At 47.3% G+C, this 18660-nt stretch overlaps 1 protein-coding gene across 3 annotated transcripts in view; it reads left to right on the top strand.

The window, feature by feature from the left end:
* The window catches only part of TSPAN32 (tetraspanin 32), an 882228-nt gene that overhangs the window by 306488 nt on the left and 557080 nt on the right, over window positions 1-18660 (top strand). Inside the window, exon 5 of one of the 3 annotated variants that reach the window (XM_069623936.1) lies at window positions 2187-2297. The exons of the other annotated variants lie outside the window; for them this stretch is intronic. Within the exon in view, the coding sequence (XP_069480037.1) occupies window positions 2187-2297 (111 nt within the window). The remainder of the gene's footprint in view (window positions 1-2186; window positions 2298-18660) is intronic. 3 annotated transcript variants of the gene reach the window in all.

The raw sequence follows: 18660 nt of genomic DNA, 5'->3' as shown, positions 1-18660 counted from the left end.
CATCATGGATGAATATTAGCGACTTCCTCCATTGCACATGATACCATCCACGTCTGACAGCACCGTCATACCAGTGCTAGATAGCATCTTCTCTCAATGGGGCATTCCAGAAGTCCTCAAGTTAGACAACGGTCCGCCATTCAGCAGCCTGGAAATCATGAAATTCATGCAATACATGAGCGTCCACGACAGAAAGATAACTCCCCTATGGCCACAAGTGAATGGCATGGTGGAGCGATTCATGGGCAGCTTAAAGAGGGTCCTCCAAAAGAATGAGCTACGGTCCCTGTCACTCAATCAGGCCCTGTGTAACATGTTGCAGGACTACAGGAACATGACATGACTGGAAAGTGTCTCTCAGAGTTGCTATTTGGCAGACAAATAAAGACCAGACTTCCTCACCTGGCAAGTGACCCGAGCAAGGACGCAGAACAGGCCAGAGTGACGGATGCATGCAAGAAACAGGACATGAAGACATATGCTGATAGCAGGACGCGAGCCAAGAGCTCTGGCCTGCAAATAGGAGACAAGGTGCTTGTATGCAGACAGCAGGACAGGAAACCAGACTCGAGATTTGATCCAGACTATGTGACGGTATCTCATGTAAATGGAACGATGGTAACTGCTCGCTCCCCTACCAAGGTGGTCACCAAAATGTCTCCCAGTTCAAGCTGTAAAAGGAAGAGGATCAAGAACAATATGAGTGAGACAAGTCTGTGGCCTCACGTGATGAGCTGGTGAGAGAAGAAACTGAAGAGGAGCAGGAAGAACATTGGGTAAGGCCAACCAGATGCATTAGAAGACCTGTGCACCTAATGGAAGGGATGTCAAGATAGAACTGTAAGTGACTTTGTTTTGCTCGATGGGGGAGATGTTGTGTCCTGGCAAGGACACAGTTAATGGAGCATCAGTGCTCCGTCACATGAAGCTTGTGAACCAAATGGAATGCGCAAGGCATGCGCATGCGCAGTAGGGATCCTGCGAAGTGGCTCAGTTTGTCACAGGGAAGAATAAAGGAAGTTTAACCTGCCAGAGGCTCTTGCACACAACCGTCAAATGGGGTGACTAATATCAGTGATTTTGTAACTACAATAACGTATAGATCCACTTGTTAAGATCCTCTAGTCTTTACAAGGGCTGCACAAACATGAAAGGGGGCAATTTATGGCTACCTCTCCAGTTATATTTAGAGTTCAGATTGTTTGGACTGTACATTACACAGTACAAAATCCGACAATTTATTTATTATTTTTCCTGTAACACACAGCGGTCATCACTGCACTGTTCGTGACGATCGACTCTTCTCTGCCCTGGTGAACACCGCCCAGGAAAGAGTCGTGTAAGTGGGGACAACCCTCAGTGCCTTTACCGATTATATCACATACAGTGTGAGTAAGAGATTATAAGGAAATTGACACTATTATCCTTAAATACACAGGGTGTGATCTCAACACTTTGAACTACGAACAAAAGGAATTGAGGTTAGTGCCTTATCTCACATAACCAGTGCTACTGGTTATATTACATGCAGTTACCGTTTCACTGACATTAGTTCTCTGCATTATTTTGTAGATGGCAAATCAAGTATCGAATTTAGTGTTTAATGAATAAGGAACTGTAGACTCCAAATCCCTGAAGATGGATTTTTGAAGGATTTGAAACGCGTTGGCAGTTGTTATCCACAATGTAGTTTATTAGGATGATTACAATTATTTTTGTATTTATTATTTGATGCTTGGAAAGGACATTGTGTGAATTTTGTAACACAACCACTTTACCTTATAGATCAAGCGTGTCTTGGTACATATTATGTTCTTACTTTGGAGTTTGAAGATCATTTTCCTTTATGATGTTTGTTTCTAATATTATACTCTAAAAACCAGATTAAGTCTGATGTGATTACTCTGAGAGCGACATTCTCTCACCCACCACATATATATGAATACTGTGAGATCTCTCTGCTGTGGAGAGTCGAATTCCTTGAAGACTAAAGTTGTATGATAGTAACAGCAGGGATGTGGTAACATTGAGATTGTCTAAACACATAACATTTTTTAAGTATGAGAGAAGCTCCTGCCTGGGGATTTAAAGTGACCTGGGATGATATATCCCTTGAGAGTACATGTAGGGGTTACCGGTTGCGGAGAACAGGTCTTTTTTGTGTATTCACTCAAAATGTCTCCCAGTTTAAGCTGTGCAAGGAAGAGGATCAAGAACAATATGAGAGAGACAACTCTGAGGCCTCACGTGATGAGCTGGTGAGAGAAGAAACTGAAGAGGAGCAGGAAGTACGTCGGGTAAGGCAGACAGATGCATTAGAAGAAATGTGCGCTTAATCGAATGGATGTGAAGATAGAACTGTAAGTGACTTTGTTTTGCTCGATGGGGGAGATGTCCTGTCCTGGCAAGGACACAGTTAACAGAGCCTCAGAGCTCTGTCACATGAAGCTCATGAAACAAATGGAATGCCCGAGGCATGTGCATGCGCAGTAGGGATCCTGCGAAGTGGCTCAGTTCGCCGCAGGGAAGAACAAAGGAAGTTTAAGCTGCCAGAGTCTACTGCCATTATTGTAGGCCTGGACCTGCCCGTGTGTATGTGTGTGGCTGCATTCTCCCTGCACATCTCCTCTCAATGAGGGATAATTAAAAGAAACCAAGAAGACTTGACATTGTGAGGGGTAAGGGGGCTGGCGGGTGGTGTGAGGACCTGTGGGGCTGCCTAGGTGTGGTCAGAGGGTAGTGGGGATGGTGGGTGGTATGAGGATCTGTAGGGCAGCCTGGGGGTATTGTCAGAGGTCAGGGGTACTGGTGGGTGTTGGTGGAACCTGTGGGGCTGTCTGGGGGTGGTGTCAGAGATCAAGGGGGCTGGTGGGTGGTGTGAGGGCCTGTGGGGCTGCCTGGGTGGTGTTGGAGGTCAGGGGAGCTTGTGGGTGGTGTGGGGACCTGTGGGGCTGCCTGGAGGTAGTGTTGGGGGTGAGGGGGCTGCTGGGTGGTGTGAGGACCTGTGTGGTTGCCTGGGGATGTCATTGTATGTGAGGGGGGCTGGTGGGTGGGGTGACGGCCTGTGGGGCTGCCTAGGGGTGGGATCAGAGGGCAGTGGGGCTGGTGGGTGGTGTGAGGATCTGTAGGGCAGCCTGGGGGTGTTTTCAGAGGTCAGGGGTGCTGGTGGGTGTTGTGAGGACCTGTGGGCCTGCCTGGGGTTGGGGTCAGAGGTCAAGGCGTCTGGTGGGTGGTGCGAGGGCCTGTGGGGCTGCATGGGTTGGTGTTGGAGGTCAGGGGAGCTTGTGGGAGGTGTGACGACCTGTGGGGCTGCCTGGAGGTGGTGTTGGAGGTAAGGGGGGATGTTGGGTGTGTGAGGACCTGTGGGGCTGCCTGGGGGTGGTGTCAGAGGTCAAGGCGTCTGATGGGTGGTGCGAGAGCCTGTGGGGCTGCCTGGGGTTGGGGTCAGAGGTCAAGGCGTCTGGTGGGTGGTGCGAGGGCTTGTGGGGCTGCATGGGTTGGTGTTAGAGGTCAGGGGAGCTTGTGGGAGGTGTGAGGACCTGTGGGGCTGCCTGGAGGTGGTGTTGGAGGTAAGGGGGGATGTTGGGTGTGTGAGGACCTGTGGGGCTGCCTGGGGGTGGTGTCAGAGGTGAGGGGGCTGGTAGGTGGTGTGAGGGCCTGTGGGGATGCCTGGGTGTGGTTTCGTAGGTCAGGGGGGCTGGTGGGTGGTGGGAGGACCTGTTGGGCTGTCTGGATTGTCATCACAGGTGAGGGGGGCTGGTGGGTGGTGTGAGGTGTGGGGACCTATGGGGATGCTTGGGGATTGTGTCGGAGGTGAGAGGGGCTGGTGGGTGGTGTGAGGACCTGTAGGGCTGCCTGGGGTTGGGGTAAGAGGTCAAGGGGTATGGTGGGTGGTGCGAGGGCCTGTGGGGCTGCATGGGTTGGTGTTGGAGGTCAGGAGAGCTTGTGTGGGGTGTGAGGACCTGTGGGGCTGCCTGGAGGTGGTGTTGGAGGTAAGGGGGGGGTGTTGGGTGTGTGAGGACCTGTGGGGCTGCCTGGGGGTGGTGTCAGAGGTCAGGGGGGCTGGTGGGTGGTGTGAGGGCCTGTGGGGATGCCTGGGTGTGGTTTCGTAGGACAGGGGGGCTGGTGGGTGGTGTGAGGACCTGTTGGGCTGTCTGGGGGTGTCATCACAGTTGAGGGGGGCTGGTGGGTGGTGTGAGGTGTGGGGACCTATGGGGATGCTTGGGGATTGTGTCGGAGGTGAGAGGGGCTGGTGGGTGGTGTGAGGACCTGTAGGGCTGCCTGGGGGTGGTGTCAGAGGTGAGGGGGGTTGGTGGGTGGTGTGAGACCTTGTGGGGATGCCTGGGATGGTGTTGGAGGTCAGGGGGGCTAGTGGATGGTGTGGGACTTTTGGGGCTTCCTAGGGGTGGTGTTGGAGTTCAGGGGGCTGGTGGGTGGTGGGTGGTGTAAGGTCCTTTGGGGCTGCCTGGGGGTGTTGTTGTGGTGAGGGGGGCTGGTGGGTGGTGTGTGTACCTGTGGGGCTGCCCGGGGTGGTGTCAGAGGTCAGGGGGACTGGTGGGTGGTGTGAGGGGCTGTGGGCTGCCTGGGGGTGTTCCCGGAGGTGAGGTTGGGTGGTGGGTGATATGAAAACCTGTGGGAATGCCTTGGGGTGGTGTCGGGGTGAGGAGGGCTAATGGGTGGTGTTTGAGGTTGAGGGTGCTGCAGTACAGTAGGGATATTTGGCAGCATTTTCAGTGCATTGGGAGTAGGGTGGAGGGTTAGCAGGATCGCCGGGGTGCAGTCGTTACTTACAAGGGAGCTGGTGCAGGTTTTCAGCCGTTATTTACGTGGGGCCTTGCACAGATTGGCTCGGGTGCAGTTGTTAACTATGGAGAGGCTTGCACAGGTTCGCAGGGGTGCAGCCATTGCTCAAATGGTGCCTGCACATATTGGCTGGGGCGTAACCGTTACTTACAGGGGAGGTTGTGGACCCATTTTGTGCATTGAACCCTTTAGGCCCCTTTGGTCTTGTATATATGTATTTTAGTAGGATTGTGTTGGTTTAGAAGTGTTACTGTCAATAACTATTGTGGTGAAACTCAAAGGCCTTGAAATAAATGTATTTGTATTTTTAATATATCTACACCTCACTGGGAGTTATTTGTAAGTGTCCTTTACTCTGCGTGCTCATTGAGGTCTTTCAGTCACCCTCACCCCTGCTGAGACCTAGTCTTGACCGCCGCCAATGCTACCTTGAATGGTCTGGCTTGTCCAGAAGATTACCCTGTTCCAAAAAAATAGGCTGGCCTTCTGAACCTCTGCCCACCAGGTTAGAGTTCAGAAATCTGTCTTAACAAATTGGTGTACAGAGGTGGGATAGGACTGAAGGTATCCAGTGTTGCACACTAGTGAAGGCATTTCGGATTACCCCTACCCAGGAAACATAGTGACCTAGTAGTAATAACTATAAAGGCCACAGACCTATCTAATATAATGGAAACGAAGTACCTTTATAACCTTAAATGCTTCTACGTCAGAAACATTGAGAAAGATGTGTACTGAGAGAGGTTTACTTGCTCAAGGTACAAAAGTGTAAATGATCCAGAGAATCATGGAATGGCAAGAGTTGCAAGACAGTGCCATAGCCTCTGATGAGAGTGCAGAAGGAGGTGGAGCTGCTTCCACTGACAGAACTCATAGTTGTGTCGCTGCCACCATCCATGGTGCCCATGAGGACAGGGATGATGTAATGTCCAATGTTTCCTCTGCAAGCTCTGATGCTAAGGCCATACTGGAATTCAAGAAACAAGAGCTGCTGTTAAGGCAGAAGGAGTTTGAATTTCACATGGCTAAGCTGAAAGGCAGACAAATAGAAGGGCAGGTACCACCAGTTGGAACTGGCCAAGCTTCAAGTTTCAAATGGATGCAAGGGATCTGGACATGGGTCTGGGTCCTCCACTCATCCAAGATTTCCTAAAGATCTTCTCAGTGTGTATGATGAGCAGAATTAAATCATGGACTGGTTGAATGCATTTGAGTATGCATGTGAAGTTCAAGAGGTTGTAAATGCTGATGAAATTGCATGGTTGCCAGCAGACTGCCCCATTCTGTCTGCAGTGCTATTATGGAATCGTCAAAAGCTGAAATAGTAGATTTTGCAATGTCGAAGCAAACTCTCATATTAAAGTTTGGGAGGACTCCTGCCCAATACTTGAAGAGCTTTAGAGAGTACAAGAAGAATGAAGGAAGTACTTGGGTGTCATAAGTGACTGATTCTTTAAACAACTTGATTGGCTGGGTTGAAGGCTATAAGGTCTCCACCGTCAAGGGTATAATATGTCTTGTCATGCTTGAACATATTTTTGCATCTTGTTGCCCTGAGCCTAAGCAGCCTTTGGCAGATTCAAAGGAGTTAGATCCTAAGAAACTGGCCATAGCCGCAGATGTGTGGGTGTGACATAGAGTGTCCCATAAGAACAAGATTCATCCTGGTAAACAGTAAAAGTCCAAAGAAAAGGAGGGTGGGGGATCTGATAAAACTTCCTCCCAAGAGAGCCACAAAAAGAAATGTAAGGGTAAGTCACAATTGAACACACAGGGTAGTGGAGGTTATCCTCCAAAGCAGAACTCTGGTTATAATAAGCATCCCTATGTCCCAAGACCCAGTGGATCTTGTGTGGCTGGTGGAGCAAGTGACCATGTGTTAGGCAGAAACCTGTGCAGTTCCCTCTGGGACCACTGCAAAACGTTTAAGTCCACAGGAGTTAGCAGTAATCCCAATTGGTAGCAGTCTGCCCCACCCAAATTTACCTGGTAGCTGTGGCTGAGCAGTCAGACTTCTCTCAAGACTAGTTAGGCCGTATTTGGAGTATACAGGATAGGGCAATTTACACAGTAGAACAAGCAGACACTGATCAGAGCTTGGGTGTAAAGATATTTAATTATTTATTTAAAAACAGATCTATGGAACACACACTGGCACTAATATGGCAAACAACTTCAATCACAGTCACTATAAGTATATATCAATCCCATAACAATATTTCGACAAGTCTAGGTTCAACGGCACCACTTATTTGCAGACAGAGGTGAATGCTTTAACCTAGATGGCACTCTAGTATTCGTTAGAAAGGGAGAGAAAAAGGCAGGGTATGAAACCAACTCAGTACCAACACTTTTACGAAACAAATGCAAGGCGAGTAAGGCAGGGTCTACTGTAAATCACAAAGTTCAGAGGCCAGGCCCACTCGGCGAGAGGCAAGGCTGTATGTCCCAAAAGTATCACAGTGGAAATTCACTTCAAGTCTTTGTAGAAAAATGTCACAGAAAGGTTGGACCAGTTTAGAACAAAAGTTTAAGAAGGTCTGGAGGCGACCCAATTGGAAGGTAAGGATTTAAGACACCTCACGCTAACTGTTTCAAGGGAAGCCAGGCGGACACAGTACCTTGAGAGTGAAGAGGCAGCTCCGGCGGGGGCAGTTGTTCCTGGTGGTGGATGCAAGTCAGGGCTTTGCCAGAAGATGAGATGATCTCGTCGTCGAGGAAAGTTGAGGATCGTTGCACCACCAGGGAAGAGACCAGCCGCAGAGTGCTCAATCACAAGGCACCACCTTTTGGTCGCGGTACAGTGGTTAGTGGCTATCCGGTTGCCGGGGTGCTCAGCACGGGCAATTCGACCACTAGACGTCCTGGAAGCGAAGAAAAACAAGGGACTGGTTGTTCCCACCAGTCAGGGGAAGAAGACTCTCCAGCAGGGAGATCTCCTCTGTCGTTGGAAAGTGGTGAGTCGGTTCAGCAGGGCTCCACCGGAGGTGTCGTCATTGCAGGTCGGCTCAGCTTTACCCTCGTCGGATTCTTAGGTCCTTTGGCGACTTCTGAAGTTCCAGTCCCAAAAGCCCTGCTTTTATGCAGAAAACCCCCATTCATTCAGCCTAGCTCTCGATCAAACATGCTAAGTGGTGAGCGGGGCGGCTCACCACTCGGGCCAATTACACCAGAGTGCGACTTGAGTTGGCAAGGCAACTCAGTCCAGGGTGCCTAAACCCCCTCCAACACCCTCTGTGGTACCCAGACAGAATGGCACCACTCTGGAGGGCTTCTGTGCAGAAGCCCGCCAAAAGTGGAACAAAGGGCTCAACCTTTGATTCGGAGTTACAGAGGCGAACACATACGCCATTTTAAAAACCGAGTTCTGGCAGAAAATACCAACCAGTGGATTTATTAAAGACAAATAAACCGGCGGTATGTTAGAGACTAATGCGAAAAAGTATTAGCCTCCAACAATGGGAAGAATCCCATAGGAATATATTCGCGGTCGAATATAAAAAGTAGTATCCACTGCCACCAGGCAAAACTCGACGAGGGGGACGGGACAGTGCCCCCTCGAACAACAGACCCAGGGGTAATCGAATTACCCCTACCAGTACGTCCACAATAGGATGGTTTGTACTAGTTCTGTTAGTAAATTTAGGTCTAGTAAAGCCAATGGTGACTTTACATGCCCTGGGAGACAGTAGTCAGTCCCATGGTATGTTGTCTATGGTGGGGATCCTCTAGGACACCCCAGTGTTACGGCACGGAGGGTGCGGTGTAACACACATAGCAAAACACATGAGGCCCTATGGAGTAAAAGACCCCATAGCCCATAGAACACATTGACATTCAAAGAAATCAACCACATTCATGTCCAAGAGTGGGAGGAAAAAGAGTCTCACTCTTGGCAGGATGAAAAAAACAAACTCCAGAAATCCAGCAAAGCTGCTGGGGGACTCACTAGGTTAGGAAATTCAGCCTAAACAGAGAATTCTCCCTAACACCATGGGAAGGGGGACCCCAAATGTAAGGTCAAAACCTTGAGGGTCTACTCTGCTAATCTGGCCTTCTCCTCCTATGACGAAGAAGATATTACAGGGGTATCCTTCTCTGCAGACTCCTTCCCCAGTGGGATAGATTCTGAAGTAGTTTTAGTTTCCCTGGGTTCCTGGGAGCCTAAAGTCTCAGAGGCTTTTGCTAGGATTCCTGATAATACCAAGCACTACTTCAAGGGCAGCGTGCTGATTAATGGAGTAGATACTCCTGCCCTTAGAGATAGTGGGTGCAGCAGAATTGTAGTGGATTCTACTTTGCTAACTCATTGCAGCTGTGATCCTCTGTTCCCTGAAGCCTGCTACAGCGGAACTGGCATGATCTTTCCACCAGGAGCAGAGAAATCGCCACTGTCCCGTTTGGGAATCAACGCTGTATCTTCGTCGCTGAAAGCCGCAGAGCCGCGATACTGCAGCACTTGAACCTGCAACCGAAGTGGACTCAACTCCTGAAGTTTGGTCCGGTGTACGCCGGGTGTCGATGAGTAATTGCAACCATAACCGGTGACCCCTAGAGCATCCATCCATTTTTATGCACGAGTGGCGCCTGACGGCCATTCTCCTTTCCACTGCTAGTGGGAACTAGCAAATTATTCTCAAGTCTTGGAGCCTGCTCTGCCCGTTTGGGGAGACTCTCCACGAATAGTGGGAACTTATTCTGCATCACCTCATCCACCTTCCTGAGCTGATACAGCCCTTCAAGAGGCCACGTTTTGCCCATTTGCATTACTGTGTGAGCCAGCACTGCAAGTACATTTGAGCAATAGGCTCCCCTTGTCTGAGGGACTGAACTGCCTTTCAGTTAGGATTGTGTTTTGCTGCAGAACTGCAGAACTGCCTAAAGAATCTTTGCACTATCTGCTTCCTTCTCGTTTCTAGGTTGTGGATCCATTTCGTGCATTTAACCCTTTAGGTCCCTTTGGCCTTGTATATATGTATTTTAGTAGGATTGTGTTGGTTTAGAAGTGTTACTGTTAATACCTATTGTGTTGATATTTTTAATATATCTACACCTGACTGGGAGTGATTTGTAAGTGTGGGCTCATTGAGGTCTTTCAGTCACCCTCACCCCTCCTGAGACCGTTTCTTGACCACCGTCAATGCTACCTTGATTGGTCTGGCTTGTGCAGAAGGTTACTGTGTTCCACGCAACTAGGCTGGCCTTCTGAACCTCTGCCCACCAGGTCAGAGTTCAGAAATCAGTCTTAACAGTGACATTTTCATGAGAAGAACTTTACTGGTTTGAAGAACCAAACAGTTATGTTATAGGCACGCAAAACACAGGCATACAGGCATGTTACTTTCTACATTTCTTCCTACCTGCCACTGTTAACTTCTGCCAAATAAGTTGTCCTGTTCTGCCCAAATGAATGCCAGGCAATATCACAGTGAAGAGGGATCGGAAGGGCCATACCAGCACTGAATACTGCCTGAGAGGTGGATGCATGGTATCATGCCTAAGCCCCCTCACATCTAATCTGGTCTACTTTTTCATCATTGGTGTCACTAGCTCTGATCATGTTTGATGTTATTGGTGGCCCGGGTTTAAACTGGGCACGGGGTGAGATTGGGCACTAAACTGCTCATTGGTGCTAAGCTTGCTTTTCAGAGACATGGAGACCTGATATCCCAGCAGCCTTCTTCCTCTAAACCATTACTTGAAATTCTATACCCTCTGCTCCTTACTTCCTGTGTTCCTGCCCCCTTATTACCATACCCATAGTTCAGATTTAAATTGGTCCATAGCACGTGCAGTTACTGGTCCAGTAACTTTTTTTCCTGGCTTATCAGTCAATCCAGCGAAGCACTTTGAAAATAGTTTCGAAGGAGAGAGGCTGTTAATCGTGGAATCTGCTCACACTGTATGGGCCATATTATTAGGGCCGCCGTTAGAGGCTGCAGCGCCCCGGGCAGCAAAACAAAAATGTGCCGCCCCCTCTCCCCTCACGTGCCCCAGGTCATATGGGGGGAGGGCGCGACATTTTTCAATAGGAGCCTCAGCACCCTACCGTTATTAAATGCTATCCACTCAAGAGAGCGGGGGAAATTTAATTTCAATAAGGTGCCTGCCACGCCTTCGCCCACCACGCCAGCTATGGGGAGCCCTTGAAAGACTCCCCCAAGCTGGTGTGGTGGGGGGCTAATGGTGCCCTGGGCAGTTACCCAGGTGGCCCTGCCCTAAGGCCGGCCCTGCCTATTATCTTACTTGCGCATTGCTCTTAACCGGCTTCAAACAATTACTGCTTAATCTAGGTTGTGATGGTTTCCCAAGTTTATGAAATGTCGTCTATGACCTAAGCAGATAATTTTTTGTCCAACGAAATACATAGTTTTATCTTTTAATGTGACTTGATCGTTTTGTATGAATGTTATGCAGAACCATTTATTTATTTGGTGTTTTATGATTGTTACCTTATAATCGAATAAACTTGTTTGATTGATTGCTTGATTGATTGATTGCATGTTTTTGGCTCGCTAGGCTCTCTGACATCTACTCTCAGTTGCATCAGTATATCACAAATACAAATGAAGAGTTTGAAGGTGCAACACACCCACTTTTCTATAACTAGTATTGCCCGATAATGGAATACCTTCACCAGAAAAGATATGACATGATTGAGTAAAAGAGCCACGTTGCTGTTGTTGTGAAAAATATTAGAACTAAAGGAATCACTGGAAGTCATTTAGATAAAATATTCATGGCCGTGATTTCTTGTCATAGTTAAGCCAAAGGAAAGTAAAAAAATAATTGGATTTCTACAAAAAACGAAATTACTTTATGGTATAAATTGATCCAGTTAAGTAGAGCATCAACACCAAAAGCAGGTGCTGTGTAGCGGGACTTTCGACTGATCTCTGCACTCATTTGCCTCGTGTAATGAAGCAAGGGCAAGCTGAGGGGGGCGTGTTAATGCTCAGGATATTTTGGTGTTCAGCCTTCAGAAAATATAAATGTTAAAACTGTTTAGCAAATCGTTACGCTGTTTCCAATCTCTGGTAAACATTGCATTTTATAGGAAGGTGGTGATGTAGGTGGTTGCTGTAAACGTCCTCTTTATTTTTTGTTGGCTGCTCTTTTCTTTGGTTGGCCATCTTGCTGCTGTGAAAGTGCATATGAGGCCATTATGCTCCTTGACGTTGCATGGAGACCTACTTGAAGAACGATAAGGTCTAGGCCATTCTGCAACCTAAGAATTTGAAAATAAGTGTTCCTTGGGTATCGAATTGTTCATACTGCCCTTTCAGCAACAGTCTTAGAATCACAAAGGGCACAATTCATGGAATCCAGCACAGAAAAAGCGCCTCGCGCAGAGAGGGAGCGTGCGCCATATGTGCACCAGGCGCAGCGCAAAACACCATTTTCGCGCACCGCGTATTCATGGATTTCCCGAGCCATTACCAGCCGTGGCGCAGTGAACATCCAACAACACCAGTTACGCCCCCAACACCGCCCCTTGCGCAGGAAAAAAAAAGTGAAATGTCCAATACGGCGCAAAGGCCCTGCACTATCCTTGCCCCAACACACAGCCCCCCTCCATCGTAATCATGTGAAAAACAGAGCGTACCCGTCTCGCGGCAGTGAAATCCCATGAAAATGGCCTTGCGTAAACCCGCAAAATCCCATACCCCGCTCGCGCCAATCAAATCACGTGAAAAGTGCCGCATGTACCCCTGCGAAATCCCATACCCCGCTCGCGCCAGTCAAATCGTCAGTCAAATCGTGGGAAAAGTGCCTCGAGTACGCCTGCGAAATCGCGTACCCGGCTCGCGCCAGTCAAATCACGTGAAAAGGGCCTTGCGTACCCCCACGAAATCGCGTACCGCGCTACCGCCAGCCAAGTCGTTCCTCTGGGTAGTGTCAAAGAACAGTTGGTGAAACAGCTCAGTGCATTGAGCGTCCAGTGCTCCCATGTGTGTGCAAAATGGATGCCAAAGGTTTGGATCGCAGTAAGGAAATTTCAGACCAAAACCTATTATGGTCAGCGTAGCCTTTTACCGCCAGACGAAAATAGCACGGATTATTTCAGCGTCAATTTGTTTTGCAGTGAGCTAAAACTGGTCAATGTAATTTTGTTGATGCGGATATTAATGTTGTTGAAGGTCGTGGGGGAAGGTATGGGAGTGCGATTTCATACATGTATGCCTGCCTGCACTTGGACCTCGGCACGCCGAGGGAACGCCCTCTGTGGTGAGCTGCGCTCTTCTGATTTCTTCTCTTAGTCCATTAGCAGATTGGTCTACGCAGCTGCGCTGGGAAGTGAGGTGTGCTGATTTATTAGGCCTCTGAGGCTGCTTGCTGCTAAGTGCTCCAGACAGTCGCAGTGCCGCAGCCTTGCCTTGGGCTCGGATGTGGAGGGAGCCCGCGACACAGGTTAGGAGTGAAGACACAGTGACCTGCCCTGACGCTGGATGCTGGTCCGGTGGTTGTGGCCCCACACTTGCGGGCAGTGCGGGAAGCAGGCCCAGAAAGAGTTTATCGGATGTGACCGCAACCCAAAGGTTTCTATGCCTCCTTCTGCAAGGCCTGTCTCGAGCCCGGTAATTCTGCAGCTGCGTAGACACACATTAGCTGCCTGCGTGCCAGGTTAGCAGGTTTTCTGCAATGTGCTGGCCAATAGTGTGGGGGCAATCAGTGAAATATTGCCAGTGCGTGCAAAGGTGGTGCAGGCAATAGATGAAGACAATCAGGTGGTTCGTTGAATAACCTTGTGGTGATATTTACAGTTGAAGAACAACCGGAAGGGACCCAAAAACATGGAGGGGAGTCACATTGCATAACTTTTTTTTTTCGACGTACAGTTAATTACAAACTTGTTTCCAGTCCCACCGCAAAGATCCTCTTTCCTCTGTGTCCTATATTTCTGACATTTTTTTAAAAACAATTTCCAAATATTTTACCAGTGCACACGACCACCTGACATTTCTACCCATGTATTGCATTACACGTTTACATATTCTAATGAATTGTCACTTACAGTTCCCTTATTGCTGTTATACATTTTATTATATATTGTTTAAAAAAGTTCACATCTATGTAGACAAGAGAACACATGCAATCAAATTACAAATCCAACGCCCCAGTGTGTAAAAACACCTAAATGGCAAAATGAACATACCTTGAACCTCAACACATAATGTACATTGAAGACTTAACACAAAAAGATCAATTATTGGACACATTGAAAACAACCCACAAACAATAATTCAACACCACATATTGTGACATATGTAAAAGGATGTTCTTTCGGATATCTGGACAAAAACGCAACCATGACATGTTTCAGTTCTCAGTCATTGTGAACTTTCTTCAGGGGGATCAATTGAAAATGGAGTCAGCAAGTTGGTTCCCTGTAAATTGGTTCCCTACAGAATAAATTAGTAAAAAACGCAGTGAATCTTTGAGAATGTGCAAATCAAACATGTAACTGTTTATCTAGACTTCATTTAATGGTGCAAGTAAAATACCTGTATTACTTTTATGTATCCATAAACATTTTAAAGTTAAAAATAGGTAATTTCTTAGGTATGCCTTCCAAAAATGTTGCGAATGTGCTCATGTGTTCTGTGGTGAATCGTAGTGCCGCAATGCACACAATAGCCCTACCCAGGGCTGCCTCGAGGCGGTAGTGATGCTACCCACAAGAGCAGGAAGGTGACAGCAGTGGCACAACTCACTCCGCATGTAGGAACAGATGGGCATCCACCCCTTGGCGTGCCTGTGCTGGAACACCGGGAGTCAGGATGGCAGCGTGCTCCGCTCTGAAGGATTGAAGTCGATGAGAGAAGATGGCGGAGAGACACTGCAGGACCTCAGAGGAAACATCGTAGACTTCCCCTTCGACAGAGTCAGGACATGTCCCGGATGTTTGAAACACCATAGAGCCTATGGGAGGGCCCGGGCTAAAATCCCCATAGACTAACCTGGGGAAATGTAAGAGGTACTCAAATTAGTCAAATAAAAACCTGAGGCCCAATGATCAGACAAATAATTGCGGACCCAGGGATCGGAACCTGTGGTGCTCCATGTCGTATTGCTTCCAAGGTGAGCATGTTGCCCCTGAGCTATCCTCCCAAGACAAAGGGAGCTGAGGCTAAAACAAGAATACAAAAAACAAATAAAGTTAATTTACAATTTTCAATTGCAATAATAGAAGCCCATCTGGCCGAGAAAGAGAGCCTAAACACAAAAGGACCACAGTGGAAACACCCTGCTATCCAATCCTGTGAGCAGGACTTCCTACCAATCAGCAGCTATCAGGATGAGGAGGAGTCTGGCTATAAAAGCAGAGCCAGCTCAATCTGAACTTGTCTCAGTCGTGGACAGGTACCCTGTACTTCTCTCTAGATGCTGTTGCATGAAGAGTACCTGTATCCCGAAGGATGAGTTTCTGCCTGGGTGAAGGAGCCTGGACTACCCTGGTGCACTGCCAGCCTGGAAGCGGCCTGAAGAGCATGGAGGAAACTGATTGACCCAGGGGGAGAAGAAGTGTACCCCTACATCCTCTGCTAAACTAGAAAGAGTGCAGGACCTGACCTGCATGAGAAGCCTAAGAAGAGGCTAAGGAGTCTAGCTGACTGAGGGGGAAGAAGGAAACTACCCCTGCAGCCCACCTAAGCCAAAAGGGGGGAAGAGCTGAACTACCCGAAGAGCCTAAGAAAAGGCTGAGGAAGCTAATTGTCCAAAGGGGTAGAAGGAGAGTACCCCTGCAGCTCACCTAAGCCAAGGGGTAAAAGAGCTGACCTGTTTAAGAAGCATAAGACGAGACTAACGCAACTGACTAACCCAGGGGTAAGGAGCGTACCCCTAGAGCCAGAAAGCTGAAAGAGCTGATCCGCATTGGAAGAGGCTAAAGCCAAACCTTGCTAAGATCCTGGTAGAGAGAGACCAGGACAGAAGCAGGACCCCTGAAGAGAAGAAGGGCAAAAACAAAGATCCCCTGAAGAGAAGAAAGGGCAGTCACACAGAGAGAGAGGGATGTAGATGGAGAACCAAAGTGCAGGACCCAGCTGATCCCTCGCCTAAGAGGCCCTACACCTGACAGCAACTGCAGGTCCCAGTTTGAGTGCTTCACGTAAACGTCTCTGTAAGCCTATCTGAGTTAAGCGTAAAAGACCTTTTGAACTGTTGGACTTTGGTTATTTAGGGCAGGACTCTAAGTTAGATATTCTACGCTCCATACTTTTCACCCAAGGGAAGGACATTAAGTTTATATTCTTCAGTGCTCCACTTGATTTAGCTGTTCTGACAACTCACTTTCAAGGAACATTTCAGTCAGGGAATGTTTATTTTAAGCTAAAGGATTAGTTGTGATGGGCGAGTTTACTTTAGGGGTTTTTGTACTGTGGGCACCGTTTTGTTTTATAGTGAGGTTCACCATCAGTTTGCGTTACAAACTCAGGGATGGCCTTCTAAAGCATTTACGTTTTAACATGCTGCTTTAATCTTTAAACCCTGCATGAATTATTATATATTTTTTGTACTTATTGGGCATTTGTAAGGTGCCTATACACAAGTGTTTCCAGGCGCCACAAGACAAATAATGGGGTGGGAGAAACAAGGGAAAGGAAAACAATAGTTATGGTTATATTGGCCTTGTAAGAATCCTACACCTGCTTTATAAAATAATTTCTGTAAAAAGACCCAACATGTCAGACCCTTTGGTTTGCTATGTTGTTGCACTCGTTACAGTTCGTATATTGAGAAGATAGTGCCTCTTTTAACATGTTATGCAGAAAAAGAACAATCAATTCACCTTGTTCATGTTTGCAGAGTATTATTGCATGCTGTGATCCATGCATGCTGTGACCCATGATGACTGAAAAGTCTTGTGCTACTATCACCTTGCTCATGTTTGCAGAGTATTATTGCATGCTGTGATCCATTCATGCTGTGATCCATGATGACTGGAAGGTCTTGTGCTACTATCACCTTGCTCATGTTTGCAGAGTATTATTGCATGCTGTGATCCATGATGACTGGAAGGTCTTGTGCTACTATCACCTTGCTCATGTTTGCAGAGTATTATTGCATGCTGTGATCCATACATGCTGTGATCCATGGTGAATGGAAGGTTGTGCTACTATCACCTTGCTCATGTTTGCAGAGTATTATTGCCTGCTGTGATCCATGATGACTGGAAGGTCTTGTGCTACTATCACCTTGCTCATGTTTGCAGAGTATTATTGCATGCTGTGATCCATGATGACTGGAAGGTCTTGTCTACTATCACCTTGCTCATGTTTGCAGAGTATTATTGCATGCTGTGATCCATGCATGCTGTGATCCATGATGACTGAAAGGTCTTGTGCTACTATCACCTTGCTCATGTTTGCAGAGTATTATTGCATGCTGTGATCCATTCATGCTGTGATCCATGATGACTGGAAGGTCTTGTGCTACTATCACCTTGCTCATGTTTGCAGAGTATTATTGCATGCTGTGATCCATGATGACTGGAAGGTCTTGTGCTACTATCACCTTGCTCGTGTTTGCAGAGTATTATTGCATGCTGTGATCCATACATGCTGTGATCCATGGTGACTGGAAGGTTGTGCTACTATCACCTTGCTCATGTTTGCAGAGTATTATTGCCTGCTGTGATCCATGATGACTGGAAGGTCTTGTATTACTATCACCTTGCTCATGTTTGCAGAGTATTATTGCATGCTGTGATCCATGATGACTGGAAGGTCTTGTGCTACTATCACCTTGCTCATGTTTGCAGAGTATTATTGCATGCTGTGATCCATGATGACTGGAAGGTCTTGTATTGCTATCACCTTGCTCATGTTTGCAGAGTATTATTGCATGCTGTGATCCATTCATGCTGTGATCCATGATGACTGGAAGGTCTTGTGCTACTATCACCTTGCTCATGTTTGCAGAGTATTATTGCATGCTGTGATCCATGATGACTGGAAGGTCTTGTGCTACTATCACCTTGCTCATGTTTGCAGAGTATTATTGCATGCTGTGATCCATACATGCTGTGATCCATGGTGACTGGAAGGTTGTGCTACTATCACCTTGCTCATGTTTGCAGAGTATTATTGCCTGCTGTGATCCATGATGACTGGAAGGTCTTGTATTACTATCACCTTGCTCATGTTTGCAGAGTATTATTGCATGCTGTGATCCATGATGACTGGAAGGTCTTGTGCTACTATCACCTTGCTCATGTTTGCAGAGTATTATTGCATGCTGTGATCCATGATGACTGGAAGGTCTTGTATTGCTATCACCTTGCTCATGTTTGCAGAGTATTATTGCATGCTGTGATCCATGATGACTGCAAGGTCTTGTGCTACTATCACCCTGCTCATGTTTGCAGAGTATTATTGCATGCTGTGATCCATGCATGCTGTGATCCATGATGACTGGAAGGTCTTCTGCTACTATCACCTTGCTCATGTTTGCAGAGTATTATTGCATGCTGTGATCCATGATGATTGAAAGGTCTTGTGCCATGAATCTCAAGTCGGTGTACCTTTCTGTCTGTGAACATCAAAATTACCTGCTGTAGTATTTGTTTATAATATAATTTGCTATATTTTCAAGATAAAGTTTTACCGTACACATTATTATCAATTTGATGTGTTCTTTTCAATGTCCCGATATCTATGTGGAAAATATTGAAGGAAGGGAATTACCATTCCAACTTCTTGCCCCAACATTATAATTTTACCAGGCTGAAAAAGGCTTCTACCCTAGAATGAATTCTAGTGTAAATCCAACCACGATCCTCCAGCATGAGAGAGATTATTCAAACAGCCCGAATGGAGTTCTGGGCACGTGCAATAAGTGCCCAACAGAGTA

Source organism: Ambystoma mexicanum, chromosome 11, assembly GCF_040938575.1.
Source record: "Ambystoma mexicanum isolate Mex_15411 chromosome 11, UKY_AmexF1_1, whole genome shotgun sequence".
Lineage (NCBI taxonomy): Eukaryota > Metazoa > Chordata > Amphibia > Caudata > Ambystomatidae > Ambystoma > Ambystoma mexicanum.
Note: the sequence above shows the minus strand (reverse complement) of the source record. Positions and strands in the feature narration are given on the sequence as shown.